At 39.6% G+C, this 20,995-nt stretch overlaps 1 protein-coding gene across 3 annotated transcripts in view; it reads left to right on the forward strand.

The window, feature by feature from the left end:
* LOC116042850 (alpha-1,6-mannosylglycoprotein 6-beta-N-acetylglucosaminyltransferase B-like) overlaps positions 1-20,995 on the forward strand; it is a 128,217-nt gene that overhangs the window by 66,729 nt on the left and 40,493 nt on the right. For all 3 annotated transcript variants that reach the window (XM_031289255.2, XM_031289256.2, XM_036000762.1), the window contains 2 exons: positions 1,626-1,790; positions 10,527-10,696. In XM_031289255.2, coding sequence (XP_031145115.1) covers positions 1,626-1,790; positions 10,527-10,696 — 335 coding nt within the window. The remainder of the gene's footprint in view (positions 1-1,625; positions 1,791-10,526; positions 10,697-20,995) is intronic.

Raw genomic sequence — 20,995 nt, forward strand, 5'->3', positions numbered from 1 at the left:
TCTAATGCCTGTGCAGCAATAATAAGGGTCTTTGAATTTGGATGTTCACCAAATGGAATGAGGAAAGTCTTCATGCACACTTCATCCTGGCTATCATCTTTGGTATTGTTCCCAGTTACAGTGGCTTGGTCAGCCTTCTACAGCGTTTGTTTGGGAACACAAAGCAATCATGAATGTTTAAAGTCGCTATTAAAGTGTGTGCACTATGTCTTTGTGTGTATGGTTTCCCCTTGCTTACTACACTTTATTTGTGGCAGCAGTGAAATGTTTAGGAGGCAAAGCAGAATGTCACTGTAAATGAAGAGTGATACCGCCGTCTTACCCTGTGACCCAAATTACTGAACTGTGGATTTACGGTCTACTTGTATCTTAGACACAAACGGGGCTGAGCCAAGGTTGTTTTCAGGGGAGAAAAGTATTCTGTGTAAATAGCATAAGTTAGAAAATGCATGTTGTTGTAACTTTTCTTTGACAGGGAAAACTAAAGCCAGCCTAGAAATAGTAAAACAAATAGCAAAGTGAACAAGGTTTTCTCAGGACACCATTTTTCTTGAAATAGGTATCTAAAATATAAAGGATGACAGGGAAAATTTAGCATCATGTTGCAAAATAGCTTATTCTTTTAAAAATCCACCACTAAATGTTTTCTTGCATTTGCAAAGAATACAGAATTACCATCACACACAAAACACACTTAAATCTCCAGGTGACACTCCTCTTTCATATCTTGCTTGCTTCAGTTGCTTTGCTGTTCACTGTGTTTTACCAGCATTTAAGTCAATAAAAGACACAACTAAGAGTATACAGCCATGTAAATGGCTCTCTGAGGCATGTTCATGGGGGGGGGGGGTGCTCAAGAGCGCCTTGGCAGTGCCCAGGAGGTGAACTGGCATCTCTCCAGCTACCAATCTACACTCCGTTTGGTCCGTACGTTTGGTCCGTACGGGGACTTGAACCAGCGGCGGTTCCCAACCCAACTCCCTACGGACTGAGCTACTACCACCCCATTTGAGCATTAAGGAGCTTTTGACCTATTAATGCAAACATGACAGATTCTGCATTCAGTGCCTATCTCAAAAAGCCAACACAGGGGCAATTAGCTCGGGGTTTATGTGGAGCAATGTCCATTTAACCTTTTGGTATTTTAAATGATTATTAATTCATTATTATTATTAATTAATTAAAATTTATAGTCACAGCGTGTACAAATAACAAGGTCACATGAGACACAGCCATCTTCTAACCGTATATAAACTGGGAACTATATTCTCATAAGATAAACAAACAAGTGGACAAAAATATTAAATTCTGACCTGATGATGGCGCTAGATCTGAAAAGTCAGAGAATCCCCAAAGTTCAAACAGCCCATTAATGTCTGCCCCAAATACCATGGTAATCCATCCAGTAGTTATTGAGACATTTCAGTCTGGAACAAAGCGGTGGACCCACTGCCATCCCTAGAGTTACACCACTAGCGTAGCTAAAAGCTTAAGATTAACACCCATATTGCTGGTGCAACATTTCTATTGACTGTGGTACTCTTTGAGCTTAATTTCTACGTTCTCACACTTTCTCTTCACTTTTTTCCATCTCTCCTTTTACTTTCAATCCAATACCTTCCCAGGCTGCCTTTCGTACAGACCTTTCTGTGCTGCTGGACCAGGTTGGGGCAGGAAAGGAGTCCCTCAGCTTCATGAAGCGCAGAATCCGCCGTCTCGCACAGCAGTGGGCAACGGCCGCCAACCGCCTGGATGCCAAGCTGGAGCAACGATGGAGGGATCAGAAGAAGGTGAAAGGAGGAGGGGAGAAAACGAAAGGGTGATTGATGATGTAGGAGAATGCTGGGTAAAGTGTTTATTCTTTCAACTGTGATCAGGTACTGTAAGAACTTTTTTTTGTCATGGCTAAATGCAAAGTGCAGCTAAGAAAGACTTTGTGAGATCAAGAGCTTAAATGGTGTGAAGAGTGTTACAATACACACTATGCACAACAGTGGTAGTCTATTTAAAAAAAAAGGTGCAGTAGGCGGGAGAAGAGAGGAGGACAAGAGAAAAGCATTGACACACAGTGCAGCTTATAGTACCAGATAATACCATCTTGAGTATGATTACAAGTGATCTACAAATCTCTCACAAAAAAACTTTTTTTAGATGCTTCTTGAGGGTTCTCAGTTTGAATGATGGTAGGAAAAAAATAATTGAGGAGGTAATGACAGGTTGTCACACATTGCTGCAGTCTGCATTATTCTTGTGTAATTGGCGTGTAACTGTTGTTATGAATCCGTTCAAAGATAGTTCTTAAAGATGTATTCTCTAAATTAAGAATGTATCGCAGTATCTAACTGTTAAATTGTAAAACCTTGGTCGGCACCAACGTGTGTGCAGTATGGACTTGGCTACTTCCTGCTAGTAGCCATGTATGTCAGGGCTTTGTGTGAGAGAAAGGAAGAAAGAGATGCAAGGATAGATGAGAGAGAAGACAGAAATGAAAAGGAGAAACCAGGTGACAAATGATGATTTTGAACGATTGGGATTATGATGAAATGCCACTCACGTGTCAGTGCCAGAGGGAGAAGAATAAGAGGAGAAAGTAAGGACAAGAAGGGGATGGATGGTAGTGGGGCAGGTATTGTAGAATATGGATTAGGACAGGATTTATGGAGGTGGAGAGGGGAGTCGTGAGGTGAGCAAGAAACACTAACCCTGGAAGGCCGAGGGGCCTGTGTATGTAGGGTATTTCATTATAAAATAAAACCAAGGGTGTAGTTTAAAGGCTTACTATTCCAAATTTCAATGAAAGTAATATGTAATTTAAACTTTGAAAGTGTTAGATATTTTTTTTTCCTGCATGTAACCTTTTAACTACACCACATTTTTAGGTTTGTCGAGCCTCCCTACCTATTATTATTATTATTACCTATTATATTTCTTACCCCACTCTGGGTAGACTCATAATCTTTTAATCAAAAACATAATAATAATAAATGAATGAGTTAATTCGAGAAGGCAGATTGAGCACACATTCTGCTTCTTCTCCCCAAAATGTCTCTCTCTTCCCCCATCTCTCTCTAAAATAAGTTAACCCTGGTGGAAATAGTCCTCTGTCTCTGAGATCGATGTTCTCCTTTCTTGTAGTGCACTGAGGGGATTTGTTATCCTCTACCATGGCTCTGTGGCTGCTTGAACAGCCTATATGCCTTTACAACGTGCTGCAGCTATCTGAACAACAGATGTCCTGGTGTTTGTAAGAGTTAGCCTTGGCTGTCAAAAGCTGTTTTTCACAATAATTAGAAATGTAGTAAAAAATTGTGTGTGCATGACTGCTAATTGGATATAATTGCAATAAAAGCCAAAGGCAGAATCTCATACATTTAATTTGAAAATGAAACCTCAGCCTGCATCAGTCAGATTTACCATTTTTTGACTGTTACCATCCTCCTACGCAGGAAGATTCATTTTCACTTAAACTCTAAAATAAGCACTCACTTTAATATTGAGCAGGAGAACAGTGCTTGATTTTAATTAACTCTGACCTCGGAAAAAAAAACTGTCTGATGTGAATTAACTACAGCCTTGTACTCGCCTAACCTTTGTCTTTGACAAAAATCCCTCACTTCTAATCACAACTTTAGCATTCTGCTTGAGTGTGCAGTCTTTACAATTCCAATGGGGCTCTGTTGTTCTATTTCCTTGTTTGACTTTCTCTTTGATTGTAAGCAGAGTGGATGTTTACTCAGAAAAAGAATAAATTAGCAGAGAGGCAAGTGGGGAGGGGGGGCGGGGGGGGGAATTGATGGAGAGAAAAAGCATGATGATTATTTTGAACTCTCAGAGGCAGACACGAGGACAGTATACAGGCGTGCATGAGACTGACTGGAAAATGTCATTCTGAACTCACGTCATTCAGTCAAATATATTTGACAGATAAACGTTTGAGAGATTTTGTATGCACGGTGCCACATTGAATGAAGTAGAAACCTGCCCTAAATATTCTAGGAAACCTCTTTTATTTTGTGATGAGTCTGCCTATTTCCTCAGTGATTGTGGAGCTCAGAAAGAATACAATTATCCTTTAGCAGTTATACATTTGAGATTTTGTGCCCTTATCAAACTCAATCAAAAGCCTGGGTCAACCCATTCAGCCATTATAACGTAGCTGATGGAATATTTTGTGTATAGCAAATTGCTGTTCTCGTTTTTGTAGACATCATTAGAGACATTCCTCTAAGCAATAAAATAATGGAGAGGCATTTAAGAGACGATAGTACAGATTCAAGGACACTGACCTTCTACTGTTAACCTGCTAGAGTGCAGACACTGCCTGTCTGGAGTTAGTTTAAGTGTATCAGCAAGCGACTTTGAGTTCATTAGTGCATACTTGGTGTGGCATGCACATTTAGTGTGTTTGTCAGCATATGCGGCTGCGGCTCAGGTGGTAAGAGCGGTTGCCTACCGATCGGAAGCTTGGTGGTTCAGTGGTTGCAGTTCCATGTCGAAGTGTCCTTGGGCAAGACACTGAACACCGAATTGCTCCCGATGCTGTGCCATCGGAGGGTAAATGTTTATCTGATGAGCAGGTGGCACCTTGTACGGCAGCCTCGGCCACAGTGTGTGAATGTTTGTGAATGGAGAATGGTCCCTGTACTATGTTAAAGCGCTTTGAGTAGTCCCTGAGACTAGAACAGCGCTATATACTGTAAATACAGTCCATTTACATTCACATTTGCCAAACTGTTCATTTCAAAGTAAGTCTGCAGAGGTGTAAAAGGCAGATGACGGAGAAGGTGAAATTAAGGGTAGAGTAGTGATGGTTGGCAGTGCCAGCTTGTGTTGCCTTCCATCGGACAGCTGTGACCTTCATAAGGGCCACAGTGCATGAGTGAACAGGGTCAGACACACATGCGTTTATGCAAAGTCTGGCGCTAACAGATGCTGAGACAAGCATTAGCATTCCTCTGTCATTAGCCAGTTAGTGAAAAGTGGAGCAGAGCAATGGAGTGGTACCACATACTCCAGAGCCACTTCTGATCTCATATGTACGCACCAAGGACTTTCCAAGGATTCTACTGACATATCACATAAAACATTCCTAACATCAGCACATAAAAGATAAAAGATTTCCTTTTCCACAGCGTATCCTGGTTATATAATTACACCAAAAAAGATTTTGTGAAAAAACCTTGGGCTTACACTTTACTTGAAGGTATCTACACAAGAGTGACCTGACACTGTCATGAACGTGTGATGACAGTGTCAGACAAACAAGTCAAACAATGACTTGTTTATAAACATTATAAACAAGTCATAAACGTTTATGACATAACACTTCTTTTAGTAAGTCTCGTTCGGTTTTTGTCATGACAAGTTATGGTTAGGGTTAGGGTTCATGTTTCATGACAGTGTCATGTGTTCATGACTGTCATGTCACTCTTATGTAGATACTAGGGATACAAATTATCGATTAATTCATTAATCTTTAGTTGATTGACTTCATTGAACGATTAACTGATAAGTGGCTTTTTTCCTGAGAATGTAAATTTCTCACGGTATCAATAGTGTATTTAACATAAAAAGCAAAATATTGCTTATATACTGAATAAAAATGCATGTTATATTGCTCAGTTGATGTTTTATTGTACCAGTTGGGATACGGTACAGATAATGGCATTTATGTAGTTTAACAAAATAAATTATGCACAGAAAATTAAAATACATAAAAAATAATCGTGCACTGACTCACCTGTTGCATGTGAAACATTAAGCAACATAAAATACATTTTAAATAGAAATCTAAACAATATGGGTAGGCTTAGCCTACACTATATTAAGCCTACATATAATAATCTGGTAAACTATCTGGAAACATTAGCAGCAACCCACATTACTCGGTTGACACCAGCAGCAGCGAATCCGTCACTGACGGCCAGATTTAACGTATGTGCAAAGCAAGAAACTGATTTCCAACTGACTCGTGCGGGGTTGTTTGCTGAGACAATGTTCCGAGCGTTGTCGTACACACAGGCTATTACACACCATTGAGTCCCCGTGACAGCCTGGTTGAGTTTGTCAGCTAAATTATCAGCTGTATGTCTCTCTGACAGGCTCTCCATGAGAAGCACTACTGACTTTACCTGCCAGTCGTTTCCAATGTAGTGGCAAGTGATTGTTATGTAGCTCTCTGTAGTCAGTGCCGACCAACAATCCGTCGTCAGAGCCACATTAGCCACGGCTAACTGTGTTTTTAGCTCAGCCTTCTTGTTTTTGTAGTGTGCTTCCAGGTGGGTAGTAATGGTCGCTCGAGAAGGGATATTATATCCTGGCTCCATGTAGTGTAAAAACTCCCGAAATCCCTCACCGTCAGTGGTGCTAATTGGCATCATATCTTTTTCGATCATGCCGCAAATCCTCTGAGTAATGCCCTCCGCTTTCCTGTGGTCACATGCTCGCCTTCCCACCACAGCAGCAATTGTAGGTTGTGAAGACGACAGACTTCCTCCCTGCAACATGGCTGCATGCAAGTTATGAAGGTGGTATCTTAGCGAACTCGTAGAGCTGCTGAACTTAAACGTAGTACCGCAGAGTTTACATTGGGCGTCTTTGTCATCATTAATTAATTTGAAATGCTCCCACACTCCCCTCTGTTTTGACTGCCTCATGCTTGGTTTCTTTTTTGCCGCCTCAAGTTTCTGTCGGGTCTCTCCCCGCCCGCGAGAATCTCGTGTCACGTTCAATTAGGCCTACGTCCTGTGGAAAACGGTCTTAGATTGCAATGTTCAATTAGCCGACAATTAATTTAATTTAATCGAGTAAATTCTTATCGACAATTAATCGATAGTCGATTAACTGTTTACATCCCTAGTAGATACCTTCAAGTAAAGTGTTACCAGCCTTGGTTTGTGGCATAAATGTTTTGCGAGAGGGGTGTCATGTGAATACAAGCAGACGGTGAAGGTGAGCGAGAGATTTGAGCATGAGAGCATTGTTATCATACCTCGGTCTGTCTCTGTGGGTTCGGCAGGCCTACTGTTTACATCCCCACGGGACATTAAAAGTAGTGATTCTTCTTCAGATCCTTTTGATAATCCCCCAAGCTCACAGCGAATGAGCGAGCAGCCACGCCTAACACACACAAACATCCACACACACACACACACACACACACACACACACAGTTCACTGATGTTCACTATGTCAGTGTGAAACAAATCCATGCAAACAAACAAAAACAAATAAAATTCAAAATCCATCTTCGCACACTCAGACACACACCAGCTGGGAGGGCCATAAGTCCACTGTATAAGAAGCTCCACTCTCTGGTGTGTCATCATATTCCTGAGGGAGGCAGCTGGCCGTGATACAGGAGTTTATGAGTTAGTACAGCTTTAGCTTCAGAGTTACTCCCTCTGTTGTCGACTTCCCATTGTGTGGTTTTTCCCACTCGTTCATTTTCATTTTCAAATTAGTGCGTGAGCAAATATGCGAGAATGTGTTGGCGGCGAGAGTGTATGCCGGTGATCTGCATGGTAAAACACAGTGCGAACCCACCCACACTAGTTTCTTTCTCTTCTCTGTTCTAGCTATTGATTCCTATTCTGTGATATGAAGGTTACTTCTCCAGCGCTGCTCTGATATGTGTCATTGAACTCCACTCTAATTCGGTTCCCATACAGAGGAATTAACATTTGCAAATAGAGATAAATACTGCCTATTACAGAGGAAGTAAAATCCCTCCTCAGCAGTCTAGATCATGGGCACAAGTTGCCAGGTTCTGTAAAGCACCCTTAACTCTCTCCCTGCTAACTTTTCATTTCTGTGTGGATGCCAGTTTTATAGAATCTAATTCATGGTTATTCAGCTTTGCTGCCGCTGTGTGATATTTCCCATATTTAGTTAGCAGCGTTACTGTGCTGCTGCCAGAATCTGAAATTCACGTCCTTCTGTATCCATTTTATGCCATTGTTTGTGTGATACACTCTCACCAGCCACCAGGCCAAGAAAGTGAATAGTAGTGGCGCCATGAATCCTCACTCTTGCCATCTGCCACCCAAACTGTAATTAAATTTCACTTATCTTTTTTATGAAGCAGAAGTTAATAGACCAGGCTTATTAAATCAGGGGATTTTTCACGCCAGCTGGAGTCTCACTGGAGCTTGACTCTGCTGCATACATGCCATTGTCCAATGTTTTACACACATTTTGTACTTGTTAAGTTCAGTGGAATGACTTTTAGTAGTTGTACTGGATGTATACAGCTATAATACAAGACAACCCTTCTTTACTATCTATATTTATATAAAATAATTAAATATCAGATATCCAGTGATTTTTTTTTTTCCTCTCTTTCTGTTACATCATCGCCAGGATCATTAAATGTGTAATGTGTATGAGCAGTGTGTGTGTTTGTTTGTTGCGTGCTGGTGTCTGTGTTACCAGTAACCTTCAAACATTAGTGCATTGTGGCTAATGTGGCATGATGGAGAGAGGAAGAGAGTGCACTGTGGCACACTTCTAAAGAAGCTCTTGGAAGCTTTTAATCATTACCTCTACAGTTCAGAGCTGTGAAGGTACAGACATGGGACGCACATGCACTTACATACAAACAGAGAGAGAGAGAGGAAAAGACATAGTGAGCAATCGGTGTCAAAACTTTCTGGGGCGACCTCTGGCTCACCCAGTGGGAGCGTAACCCCATGTTGGCTGAGTCCTGCAGCGGCGCAGGGTTCGGGTCCGACCTGCTGCCCTTTGCTGCATGTCGTCCCCCATCTCTCTCCCCCTTTCATGTGTATACACTTTCAAAATAAAGGGAAAAGCCCCAAAAAATAATCTTAAAAAAAAAATAAAAAAAACTTTCTGGCAAACTCCACACAGTTGGCCTTAAGCTCATTATGTATGTTGCATGGAGGTGTTCATGCTGTGTTAGCTAATCAGGATTACTCACCACAGCAGTATTTGGACATGGCTGTGTCTAATCCGCTGTGAAAGGGAACGTGTTGCTCATTTGTCGGTGGGTTGCACTAATTACGCAGTAGCTAGGTGCACATGCATGACAGGACTGTAGCCTGTAAGTGCAAAGTTGTATGATAGTGCAACATATAAACTGTGATAATTCCTTCACGTTTTATATGATGTTTTAAAACAAAAGAGATTTTCCAGTTGGGTGCTTAGGAATTAGTAGCAGCTATCTGTATAGACATACGGTGCATATGAAATGAGATGTCTACATGTGCATGCTGTTCCATTGGAGCATGAGGGAATCATTCATTGGGGATTTCAAAGAATTACTTTTCAGTTTCAATAATTTTCTTTTGGAAGAGTCTGAAATTCTAATCCTCAAACTCATTAAAACATTTTGCACAGCTTAACTTTCAAGGAGCTTAACTTTATACAGTACACTACGCACACATATATAAATGATATAATATAAATCAGATTAAATTAAATGTACTTTATGACATTGGGCATTATGTGTATATAACTTAGTGCACCACCATCAAGACATGTTGTCTGTAATGTATTTTATTTGGATAGATGTGCAATATGGTACATAATAAAGAATGGCTGGATGTTTTCAGACCTATTATCTAGCAGGGAAAATACATGTTTTAAATAGTTACTGCTTTTTTTGGATATTTTACTCCAGATTTGTGGATCTAAACTACGAGTTCAGAGCTACCACTTTATGCAAAATTTGAAATTGAGGCAAAGGTACACATATTTAGCAGCAGGACATCATTAATAATTTGTCAATTGTATTGGGAAAGGTTTTGTTAATGTTAGTAAATGGTTTATTAAATGTAGAAGAATTTACTCAGAAAAAACTGTATGCCTTTTTTCATAACTGTGTCGAACTTTACCACATTAAGGGATAGTTCCAGTTTATTACAACTTCTTTTGGTCATCATTTCCACCAGTAATAACAACATTGTGCTCACAAAGTTAATTGCTGCGATTTATGAATACTGTGACGTTGCCAAAAGAAAAGTGGGACCAAGGTAAAAACACAAGCAGATCATACAAGTTATAAGTGCACCCCCAGGTTAGCCAAACTTATTTGGAACTACTCTAACATCAGTTGTAAGCATCCGTCACAGATTACATACTGTAACAACATCTTAATTCAACTTGTACTTAACCATACATTGCTTAGTTGATCTAATTTCAGGTGCACTCATTTTTGGTTTCACTTTTAAAGGAAGTGGTTTAAATAATCTACAGTAGCTGATCACGTTTTTGTTGCATTCATTTTTGCAATGTCACCATGTTCCCAGGTCTCATTGATTACTTTGGTGAGCGTTTTATAAAAAATAGAAATGATGGCCAAAACTACTGTAAAAAATAAATACCCTTTCAACCATTTAAGTCATGTTAGTTAGAGACTGATGGCGACGATAAGTAGTCATTGACAGAATATAAAGCCTCAAAAAGCTTGTGCACTGGTTGAATATTCAGTTGAATATTCTTCTCAAATGGAGCTTATTGTTGAGCTTCTCTACAGACTTTTATTTTACTTTTATTTTGTCCTTTAGATCCTGGTCCATGTAGGCTTCCTAACTGAGGAGTCTGGAGATGTTTTCAGCCCCAAAGTGCTGAAGGGGGGTCCTCTGGGAGAGATGGTCCAGTGGGCTGACATCCTCACTGCCCTCCATGTTTTGGGACATAACCTCAAGATCTCCATGTCTGTCAAGGAGCTGCAGGGGTAAGTTACTGTATCCTAAAGCTACCAACTACTAGGGTCTGACTTGTTAGTGGCTGTTGGTTTTGTGCAGGTGATGATAACGCATAACCCCATTCCTCATTCATCCAATCAACCAGTGTTTGCTTCTGAATCTGAACTGGTATTAAGAGAAACCAGTAGGTGATATTCCTCCTGTTAACCGGCTACATTGCGTTGATATAGGAATTATCCAGCCAAGAAAACACTTGTACTCCCGCATATTGTATTCAACATGTTTAAGAAAGCATTGTGCTCTAATTACACCCTTTTCCGATTTAAGATTATGTATGAGGGCCCTAATGTCCTGTTGATTTATTTGTTCCTGTATTGATCCTATATTGACACGCTGCACAGCTTCCTGTCAGTGTGACTGCGTTGGTGTGTATCTTTTTATCCCCTGCGTCAGCACGTTGCATGTTTCTGCTGACGGATACAGCTATAGGGCCAACACACACACACACACACACACACACACACACACACACACACACACACACACACACACACAGACCGGTGGATGGATCTAAATCAACCCTGTTAGGATAGATCACCCAGGCTTGTTCTGTCCAGTCTATGCAATATCTACTTCATGGTCAAGACTGAATAAATCACACAGGTTGTCAGGCTCCCGTGAAGATGGATGGCTAATGTTGAACAGTAGAATTATGAATAGGTATGAGTTGGAGAAGACAACTGAATCACACTGTAGATGGGTGACGTCTTTGTTCTGCCTTGATTGGGCCAATAGTCTTTGTCTTTCTGCCATCGTTGATCACTGCGATGACACAGGTATAGAGTATATATCAATATAATGATGTCTACAGAGACCCTGCTGAACTCTTTTACACTCTTCACTGCCTGCGACACTGCTCACAAATCATAGATGAAGTATTGTATTGATCCAAAGCCTTTTGCAGTCATTTTGTAGACATATAACACATCTGCAGGGAGCAGGAGAGAGTACGAAAATCAAGAGGGATTTTATTCTTGAAAAATGAGTTTAAATATGGCAGGGACATCCACAAGGCTGAGTTCAGTTGTCAGACTTGAAGTGGATGGCTCCGTGCGTGCCACTGTAATGTCTCGGCAGCCACATTTTAAAATTGGTCTTTCTCACAACCCTGGCCGCGATGTGTTTTAGGCGACTGTGAAGTCTAATCTAACATACCAGCATGAAGAATTACTATGTCCACCTTGCCAACATGGAATGGCTTTTGAGGGAAAAATAGTTTTTAGCTTTGGATTACTTGAGGAAGCAGTCTAATCTTTCTTCAAAATGCATTTGGATCCTGACTCAGTCCTTAAAAAACACTGGTGTGAGAAATGGCACATCAACTTTGCCTCCTGATGTCAATCTTTCCACATGGTTTGCTACAGTAAAGTGGAACAGAGAAGGGTTATGCAGTGTGTCCAATCGTTTTCTGTTGGTGTCAATTTTTTGTTCCCACACCTTTCATTTCCCTTGGTCCCTGCTGTCAGTTAGTCCAAAAAAAAAAAATGAGGGTATGGTTGAAGTAAGGTGGTAATGCAGTTTGGCTGTCAAGGAGTTGTACTATAAAAAATAAAAACACTGTTCTCCTTTCCTTTGTCTCTCATGTTGGCTAATGCTTGCTTCCTTACAGCAAAAATGTTATAGATTATAATGTAATACTATAAAGGGTCCATTCAATTAAACCATTAGTGACTAAATCAATTCTGAGCAAACAGATGCTGCTTAAAGGAGGATACACTGTTTTTAGCTATTAGTGGCATACTGAGATGTGCTGTCATGCTATGTAGTTCAAATGCATACTTATCCACCATATTTCCTGCCTCGCTACACACAACTGCACAGTGATTTGTGATTTGAAAAACATGAGTATTGATTTTCTTGGCACCGTAAAATACACAGGGAGTAGAAAGTATTATTAGTGAAATAATAGATTATTCTCTCAACACAAAAAACATCTGCTGCATTTTTATGTTGTTTCTCCATACTCTCACACATTGGCTTTGTGTATATTCAAACCAAGAAAATGCAGTCATTGCATTTTGTCAGCAAACAGACAATAAAAGAGGAGGCCATAGTGATAACACATTGAGTAGCTTACAATCATAGTTTTTCCCAAATATCACTCAGATGCAAATCAACAAACGCAGTATTTCCACACAGATGGCTGATGTTGATCTATTTTAGTATCAACCCAGAGTATTGTCTGCTGGTGTGATGGACGTAAAGTGACATACTGACAGATAAACAATGTCCCATTACATTGTTTTGGGTAAATAAGTCCTTCAAGATGTGCTACTTCAAAGCTGCATACTACAGTCCTTTTTCAGTTCAGATTTCTTACTATACTATTTGTGTCTCTTAAAGCACTCCTGTGTAGTTAAAATAGTTTCTTTCTCTACCTACTTTCTCTCACTTTTCCCAATATTGTCCATTTTTGTGGACATACTGCTCTTCTTCCTTTGTCCCCAATAATGTACAAGATTGCTTTCAAAGACACACATTATGTAGCCAGTCACACAGATAAAAATACAGACAAATGGTCTGACAATCTGGACAAGCAGGCCGACCAAGACAAATGGAAAATAAAGAACAAAGCTGAACAGGGTTCATCCACCTTCACAATTCCAAATTGGTGTGTGTGTGCGTGCGTGCATTAGTCTCATGGCTACATCCGAGTCTTGTAGTTGGCTGAGGAGGAAGCAGAAGGTAGCTGTAATTGACCACTGAGGGAATGATTTGATCTAGGGTTGTGTTACTGTACATAACATACACCCTAATTTGTAAATCCGCTCAGTACTACTTGCAGGTGGCTGGACTTTATTCACTAGAGATGCATGATCAGAGCACACAAAGGCTGACTAACATAATGTGGCCTGCAGACAATGGCTGAGAGTGAAAATAAACCAATATATGGACAAAAACAACATCTATTGATTTAACTCAGGATGCAATATACTTATATAGATTAAAAACCTGAACTAAACTGCTCTATGTAGTCTATATTTGTGTTCCCTCTATGTTAATGTACTGTAATTGTGTTGTGTTTTGGCCTGCAGGCCATAATGATATAGGAAATCTCTTATAATCAGCCTTTTGTGTAACATATCTCAGTCTTAAGGCTGTCACTGTGCGGGTGGATGGACTGATGAGAAAATGTGAGTGGAGAAGCCTGTAGGGGAGAAGAGGGAGGACATGGGAGAACAGCAAAGTGCTGATTTGACATCTGTGGAGTTTGGGTTGACTTGTGTTTTTCAAATATGCATATATTGGCTCTTTGCATTGGATTTTTTTGAAGGATCCCTGATAAAATGCCATCTCTTTGTTTTGGATATTGCACTGTCCTTCATTTCTGCACAAAGCAGAAATTCTACTTGCACCACTTACTTGCTCACACACAACAGCACACAGACCTGAGTTAATTCATTACAGGTTTTTGCATTTCCTCGTCTTTGCTGAGTGTGCAGTCCTCACAATGTGAGCTAACGGAGCAGCATGATGGAAATGAAGCTGAATTTGGTGCCAATTAGATTGGCAAGGCACCTGAGATGTATTAGTGTGAGAAGGAGACACGACAGGGCTCCGCCTGCTACACATTACAGACTCTAGGGTGCAGATCACTGAGAGCTGCTGACGACAATGTGAAGGTGGATGGTCAGCATGTTTGTGCCTGATCATGTCACCGCTGTAAAGAGACAAATAGAAAGTTGAGTAATACAAAAAATAAAAAAAAATACTAATATACTAATAGATAAAAGGATCTGTCACAGGGCAGGAAGATATGGCCTTTTTGCAGTGTAGCACACACTGGACAGGCCATGTGGATGAAATAAGTAGTCACTTTATAGTACAGGAGTCTGGATGTGAAGATCCACGGAACTAATGTGATAAAATTTCTGCTCACGTGTTGCCGACAGTGTGAGTACATAGAAAACGATAGTCGTGGGTGTTTTCCTCAGTTTTGTATTTTCCCAACAACATGGGCAAATGTTCCCTTTGGTCATGCCCCCTGGGGCACTAGCTCAAGTGCTGCTTATATGTGACATTGGGGCAAAAATGAGCTTTAACCATAAACATTAAGCTTAAACTAAACCCAACTTAGACCTAATTCTGTGGTCACTCAAGGTGCCCCTTTCTCATTTTGCCCCTCAGTCATTTATTGCAACTGGTTGTTTTAATTAGTTAATGCTGCTGTTATGAGTTAATGTGACTTAATGTTGCTGTTATGAGTTGCAGTTATAATGTTATGAGTTAATTCTATTTTTCTGAATTACTGCTACCGTTAATGCTGTGGTTTTCTAATAATTTGTTTCATCACAAAAGATGGTGTCAGACATTTCTGCGTCACCAAGAGACAAGAGAAGGGTTTAATTCTCTGTAGTGGCCAAGATTGCTTTAAAGGCCATCTGTTCACACATTTTTTGCACTTCAAGTTTCATCTGTGCCATAAAAGTTTTTTTTATGTACCTCTGTAAATTGTAATTCTAGTTCTTCTCCCCAGTGGTATTCTCATGTCCTCTCCTTTTGCCAGTCAAACTATTGAAGTCAACCATTCACATAACAAAAGGAATCTCAATCAGTGGTTGCTTTAAGCTCTAATGTTTACAGTTGAAACCATACCATTCACACTGACATATATATCATGGGGTTTTTCTCTCTTTCTTCCTTCCTTCCTAATTCATACATGCGCACACCACCACAGGAATATCAGTATTAACTTAAGGTCAAATCTGCTGGTGAGGGAAGTTTAATGTTAATTATATGAACAGGTAATCAATATTAAAAGTCTATAGAGCCTCTGGTGTCTGGTTGTTAAGCAGGGCAACAATGAGTGTTACATTTGGGCCTTAAGTTCAGTAAAGCTGTTGTACATATGTGTGTGTGCTTAATCTGACTATCATCCTGTCTTGCGTGAGAGGGAGAATTGTGAATGTGCTTGTGAATCCATGTCTGTGCATTTTCTACTACAGCAGTGACAGCTTGCTGTAAAAGAACTAAAGATAGTTTGAATCATAAGCTCATTGCTATAAATCTAGAGATTTGGCCCAGAAATGGCTTGCATAACCCAAGAGATTAATGCAAAAAGAGCTATCCACAGAGGTTATGTAATGCCTTATAAAATTGGATTGGTCTTCAGATTCTGTCAGTTGCACAGTTGTTTTTCTCTGTATTTTGCTCTCTGTCTTGTGCATGCTTTCAGCTCTCTTTGTGGCCACTTTGCATTCTTTTTATCAGTTTCTTCCTTCTCTTTGCTGTTTTCTAGAGTGTCTTCAGTTGCTTTTGGTCACAATTTCCTCTCTCGTTTTCATCCGTCTACATCAGTGGACTAAATGTGTTCTGACCCTGTTAAATGATTTCTGTGGGTGTGCCAGGTCAAAGATATGTAGTAAGAGGTGTATCTGTGTCTGTAGTAATTCTATCTGCACACCTCTAGGAAAACATGTATTTTCTCTCAAAAATATTACTTATGCAATATGCGGAATAAGCAAGTGGATGTGATATGTGGGTGACTGTGAGAGTTGTTTTGATGATGCTCACTACTTATTCCTCTTTTTGTTTAGGTGTTTCTGTTTTTCTGTTAAGGTCATGAAAAGTCAAAGTCATGTTCTGTGTGACTCATAAACCCTCCTTCTCTCTCTATTTCTCCCCATTTCTCTTCTTCCTCCATCACCCCCCATCAACCTGACTCCCTAACCTTCCACCATCATTAAAGTAAAGCCTGTAGAGAGACTGGAGTCAGTGACCTGCCAGTTGACTCAAAACATTATTATACACTTGGCTGTTAGTGCGGGGGAGAAATGTCTTCTATTAAAAATATCTAAACCTTGAGTTAAGAAGAGAGTGTGTATCCAATCTGTTTATTTAAGAGAAGCTGCTGAGGTGTGTGAAACTCCTCAAGAGACTTGTGAAGTATAGCTCCCTCTTTAAGAGAAACTAGCACATTGGCATGAATCAGGTGTGTGTGTGTGTGTGTGTGTGTGTGTGTGTGTGTGTGTGTGTGGTATAGTAAGATAGAGTGTCTCTTTGTTAAAAACTAGAGCGTGCAAATGAGTAGTATGCTCCGTCTGCATCATTTTGTCTGCTTAAAACGTGTGAGTTAGCAGAAACAAACTGCTAACTCTCCTCTCAGCCCCTGTCCTCTATGTTCCTCTCCTCTTCGCTCCCTTCTCTCCTCCTCTCTTGTCTTGTGTCTCCTAACCTTCTTTTCTATTGCTATCAGTCTGGCTCCCTCTCTTTTTGTCTCTTTGTTGTTCCCCTCTAAGCTCAAATCAATGTGCTTGTTAGCAACTTCCCAGATTTTTACAGCATTTCATCACCCTTATCCTTACTTCTAACCCCTTACAGACACACATGCACACCACCACCACACACTTGGTAATGACTTCCTCCATCCCTTGTCTCAGATCTGAAGTACTGAGGGGAAAAAAACAGTTGTGGCCCATGGGGGACTTTGTCTTTCATTACTGGTGTTGCTTTGACTCACATTTCCACATGACATTACCTCTAATTAGTCTTCTTGACACAACTGGGACTCAGAAATACATATAGGACAAGTTGCTGCTCATGCTTCTTTAGCTGATTTAGCACAATCTGTGGTGTTTCTACGCAAGTCTCTGTATGCTCTACTCTTGTAAAGTTGGGATTTTAACCTTTAACATATTTTATAATATGAATAAAACAATGAATAAAACAAGTAATGATCCATTATAATCACAGTGCAAAGGCAGTTAAAGCATCTTTAGCTTCAGTTATGTGACATATTTCCAAGTTAAACTAAATATGTGGACAGGGGTTAGTTACGAGAGGGATTTAAATCCCTGAAATTTGATTGGTTTGCAAAACAAGTGGACATGGCAAATATAGCGTGCTTGTGTGATGCTGACCTTTGCAGAGATATGGAGCTGTATTAGATCTTTGATCCTCTGCCCGAACCCGATTAGGCCCGACCCTACCCGGGCTGTAATTTCTAAATCGGGTCAGGTTGGTGCAAATTTCCTGGTGTTTTTTTAATATATTTCCGATATGATATGAAAAAATTGTATTGCGATAATGGCAATATTCTGACTAGTTGATGTTATTGCTTGTAATTTGGCAACTGTTTAGATATGCACTTTGTTGTAATAATTATATTGTATACAGAATCTGAATCTCACTCTGAGTTACTGTTGGTTACAAACTAAAGAACTGAAAGATATTTTTCTAGTTTTACCAAATATTTGAAGGCAGACTGTTAACCTTTATGCTGACATATAAAACTATAACACTAATTTGGTTGCAATTGTATGTTCTTAAAATGAATAATAAACAACTGTTCATTATTTTCTCATATCATCAAGGATAGATCATCAATATCTTAATCTTTAATCCATATTAATCTTTAATCTGATAAGTAATACGTTTAACCACTGATTAATTTGTGAGGGTGAGAGAGAGGCGTGAATGACGACCTGAATTAGAAGATAAAACTTTAGTCTAGCTCATAGTCATAAATTTGATTCATCCATTTGTTTGTGTATATTTATGGATAGTGTTAGCCAGCTAGTTGTTATTGCTAACTGTTAATTTGTTGTAACAAAACAAAAGTATATTAAATCACATCCAATTTTTATCCACAGGAAATAACAACTGTACACGTGGCCTGATAATCCTAAATAGAATGCAGTCATTATCAATGTTATTAATTACACTTTTGCTTTTCCAGATATCTCATGTTAACATGTCTCCAATTTTGGCCCATTATGTCATTATATATAGTGTCTGCAAGAAAAATAGCGAATGACCAAAAGAGAGGGGCAGAGTGGAGAGTAAAGGCAGTTTTCGTCTTGGTCCATATAAGGCTTCAGCAGTGGTGTAGTCTACGTGATATGCAGGTATACGTAGTATACCTACTAAGAAAGCTCCAGGATTTCCATATACCCACTTAAAAATGCCCAATGACACACAACAACATACTTTCCATTATATTGTTTATCAATTTTGAATTGTCATCTGTGTTCTTTTTCTTAGCATAGCCTAAATAAAGGTACTTACACCGTAAATTGGTGCATTAAAGTGTTTCCAAATGCAGAAAACAAAGTTGTTGACGCTCATAACTTCCCTGGGGACGGACACCTAGACCCCCCACTATGATATGCCCCCCCTTCCCCAAAGGCAGATTCTGGCCCAAATATATAGGCCAATATACAGTATATATACAGTACAGTATACCCACTACAATACATTAGACTACACCACTGGGCCTCAGTTGTCTGACTAAGTGAAGAAAGAGAGGTTGGGCTGCAGGGCTCTGGCTGAATAAAGTGAGGAGGAAAACAAAGCTAGACGGACAAGTACAGCAAGGGAATGTGTGAGAGACAAGGTGTGTGTTGCATGAGAGTGTGTGTATTTCGTCATCCCAGATGCAGGCGCGGAGGACTTTTCAATCTCCTCTTACTGGGGAATGGAAGCAGGGGAGGGGAGGTTTAGCGCTGAATAGACTCCAAGGCCTGGGGAAACATTGAGCTGAGCTCCAGTAAAACCAACCCTATCAGCCATTCATCAACCTCCTTTCCCTCACCAAGCTTTATTTCTCACTAGAAGTTGCCTGGGGGAGACAGAAAAGGAAATAAAGAAAAGGACAGAAAAAGAGAAGTTTGAGGAAGTACAATCTCATGGAGTACACGCCTGGCTTTTCCTAAAATGCTCTGTCTGTCTGACCCATTACAGCCCTCTTCCCCTCAGTAAACTAGACTGTTCTAGATTGTTGTTCTCTTGGAAGTGGGAAAAAAAACTAGCAAGCATTGCTGAACAGATGATAATGACACCTAACCATCTGAGAAGTGATGTGTGGAAGCATTTGATTAAAACTTAGAGTAACTTGTCACTCAAGTTACACAGTGTAGACAACCCACACTACAATGTTTTTCACAAATTATGTAATGGTTTGATATTAGAAACTGATTTTCAGCCTTTCAAAGGATGAAATGTGTATTAGCTAACTCAACAAAATAGATGATGTTGCTCTTATACAATTTGTTTTTTAGCCAGGTAAAAAAAGCAAAGCACAAGGTGTTAATAAAATAATAAAAAGGTGTGCACTAGATCAATATATGTAAAATATGAACGTATACAACTAGATGATGTGTCACTATACCTATTTCAGCCTTACTTTGGATAATCCCATCAAATGTTTTAAAACGTATTTGTTTTTTACCTAAGAAGTTTATCAGGGCTAGTATTTTATAAAGGCAAGGTTATTTTGCGACTGAGTTGAACAGCATAAAAGGTGGAGTAACATAGATACTGTAGCATGATGCTTAATTAACTAAATTCATTTTTGGGTTAAGAGAAATACTGAGACCTGGCTTGAAAGATTATCAACATTATAATGGTTCTTAATTGGTTCTTAGTGAAATGGTGCATGACCACAACTGATAAATTGGTGTGCAGCACCTGCAGAGCAGGCACATAGTCATTGATTTTAATGTTGGGAAAGTATGCAGCTAGGCAATAAAGGAAAATATCAATAGTCACATCATGTATTATATGCATCGTAAAACTGAAGCGTTAAGATCTCATACAGTACATGGTGTTCTCACATTCTGGCTTCTTATCCTTATTTTTCCGACAAATTATTTTATTTTGACTTTTATTATGACTTATCAATGATTTGAGCATAAACACTTTATCTGTGTACTAGGTCAGTGTCAACTCTCTATTCTTTATTTACCCATTAGAATATATAATTGTATCTTTAAAACTTAAAGTAATTTAAATGATATTTAAACCAGAGACACCAATTTATTACATCTGTGCCAACCACTGCTAAAAATGGGTCAGAAACCTGTTATTATCCACGTTTTCCTTTAGCAAACTTGACAGTGCTGGTTAGTTATATCAGAGCCCTTGTTATCTCCGCTTTCTCTGAAAAATGAAAAAATGTGCAGCGGAAGAGAGCAAATTCCAGCATAATTGAGTTTGGTGCCTAAATACTGTAGCTCACGAGGCCTTCCTGGAGTTGTTAAGAGTTAACACGAGAACCCAAAACATTTTGCTCAATGATACTGTCAGTGTCTCCTCTTCGTAATGGCTTAAAAAGTGATGGGCTGTCAAAGCCGGGCTCAAACTCATGTCAGTACACCTGATATCTCTGTGCCCTCTCTGAGGAGAAAATTGGTCCATTTTAAGGCAGCCAACCTTGAAATTAGGCTGAGCAAAGAAAAGTGTTTATTTCCCTAAAACTAAATAAATTTCTGTCTTTTCTGCACCTTTACCTTTTTCTTTGATTTTCCACTTTGTCTCACCCTAGCCTT

This window comes from Sander lucioperca, chromosome 4 (genome assembly GCF_008315115.2).
Source record: "Sander lucioperca isolate FBNREF2018 chromosome 4, SLUC_FBN_1.2, whole genome shotgun sequence".
Classification (NCBI taxonomy): domain Eukaryota; kingdom Metazoa; phylum Chordata; class Actinopteri; order Perciformes; family Percidae; genus Sander; species Sander lucioperca.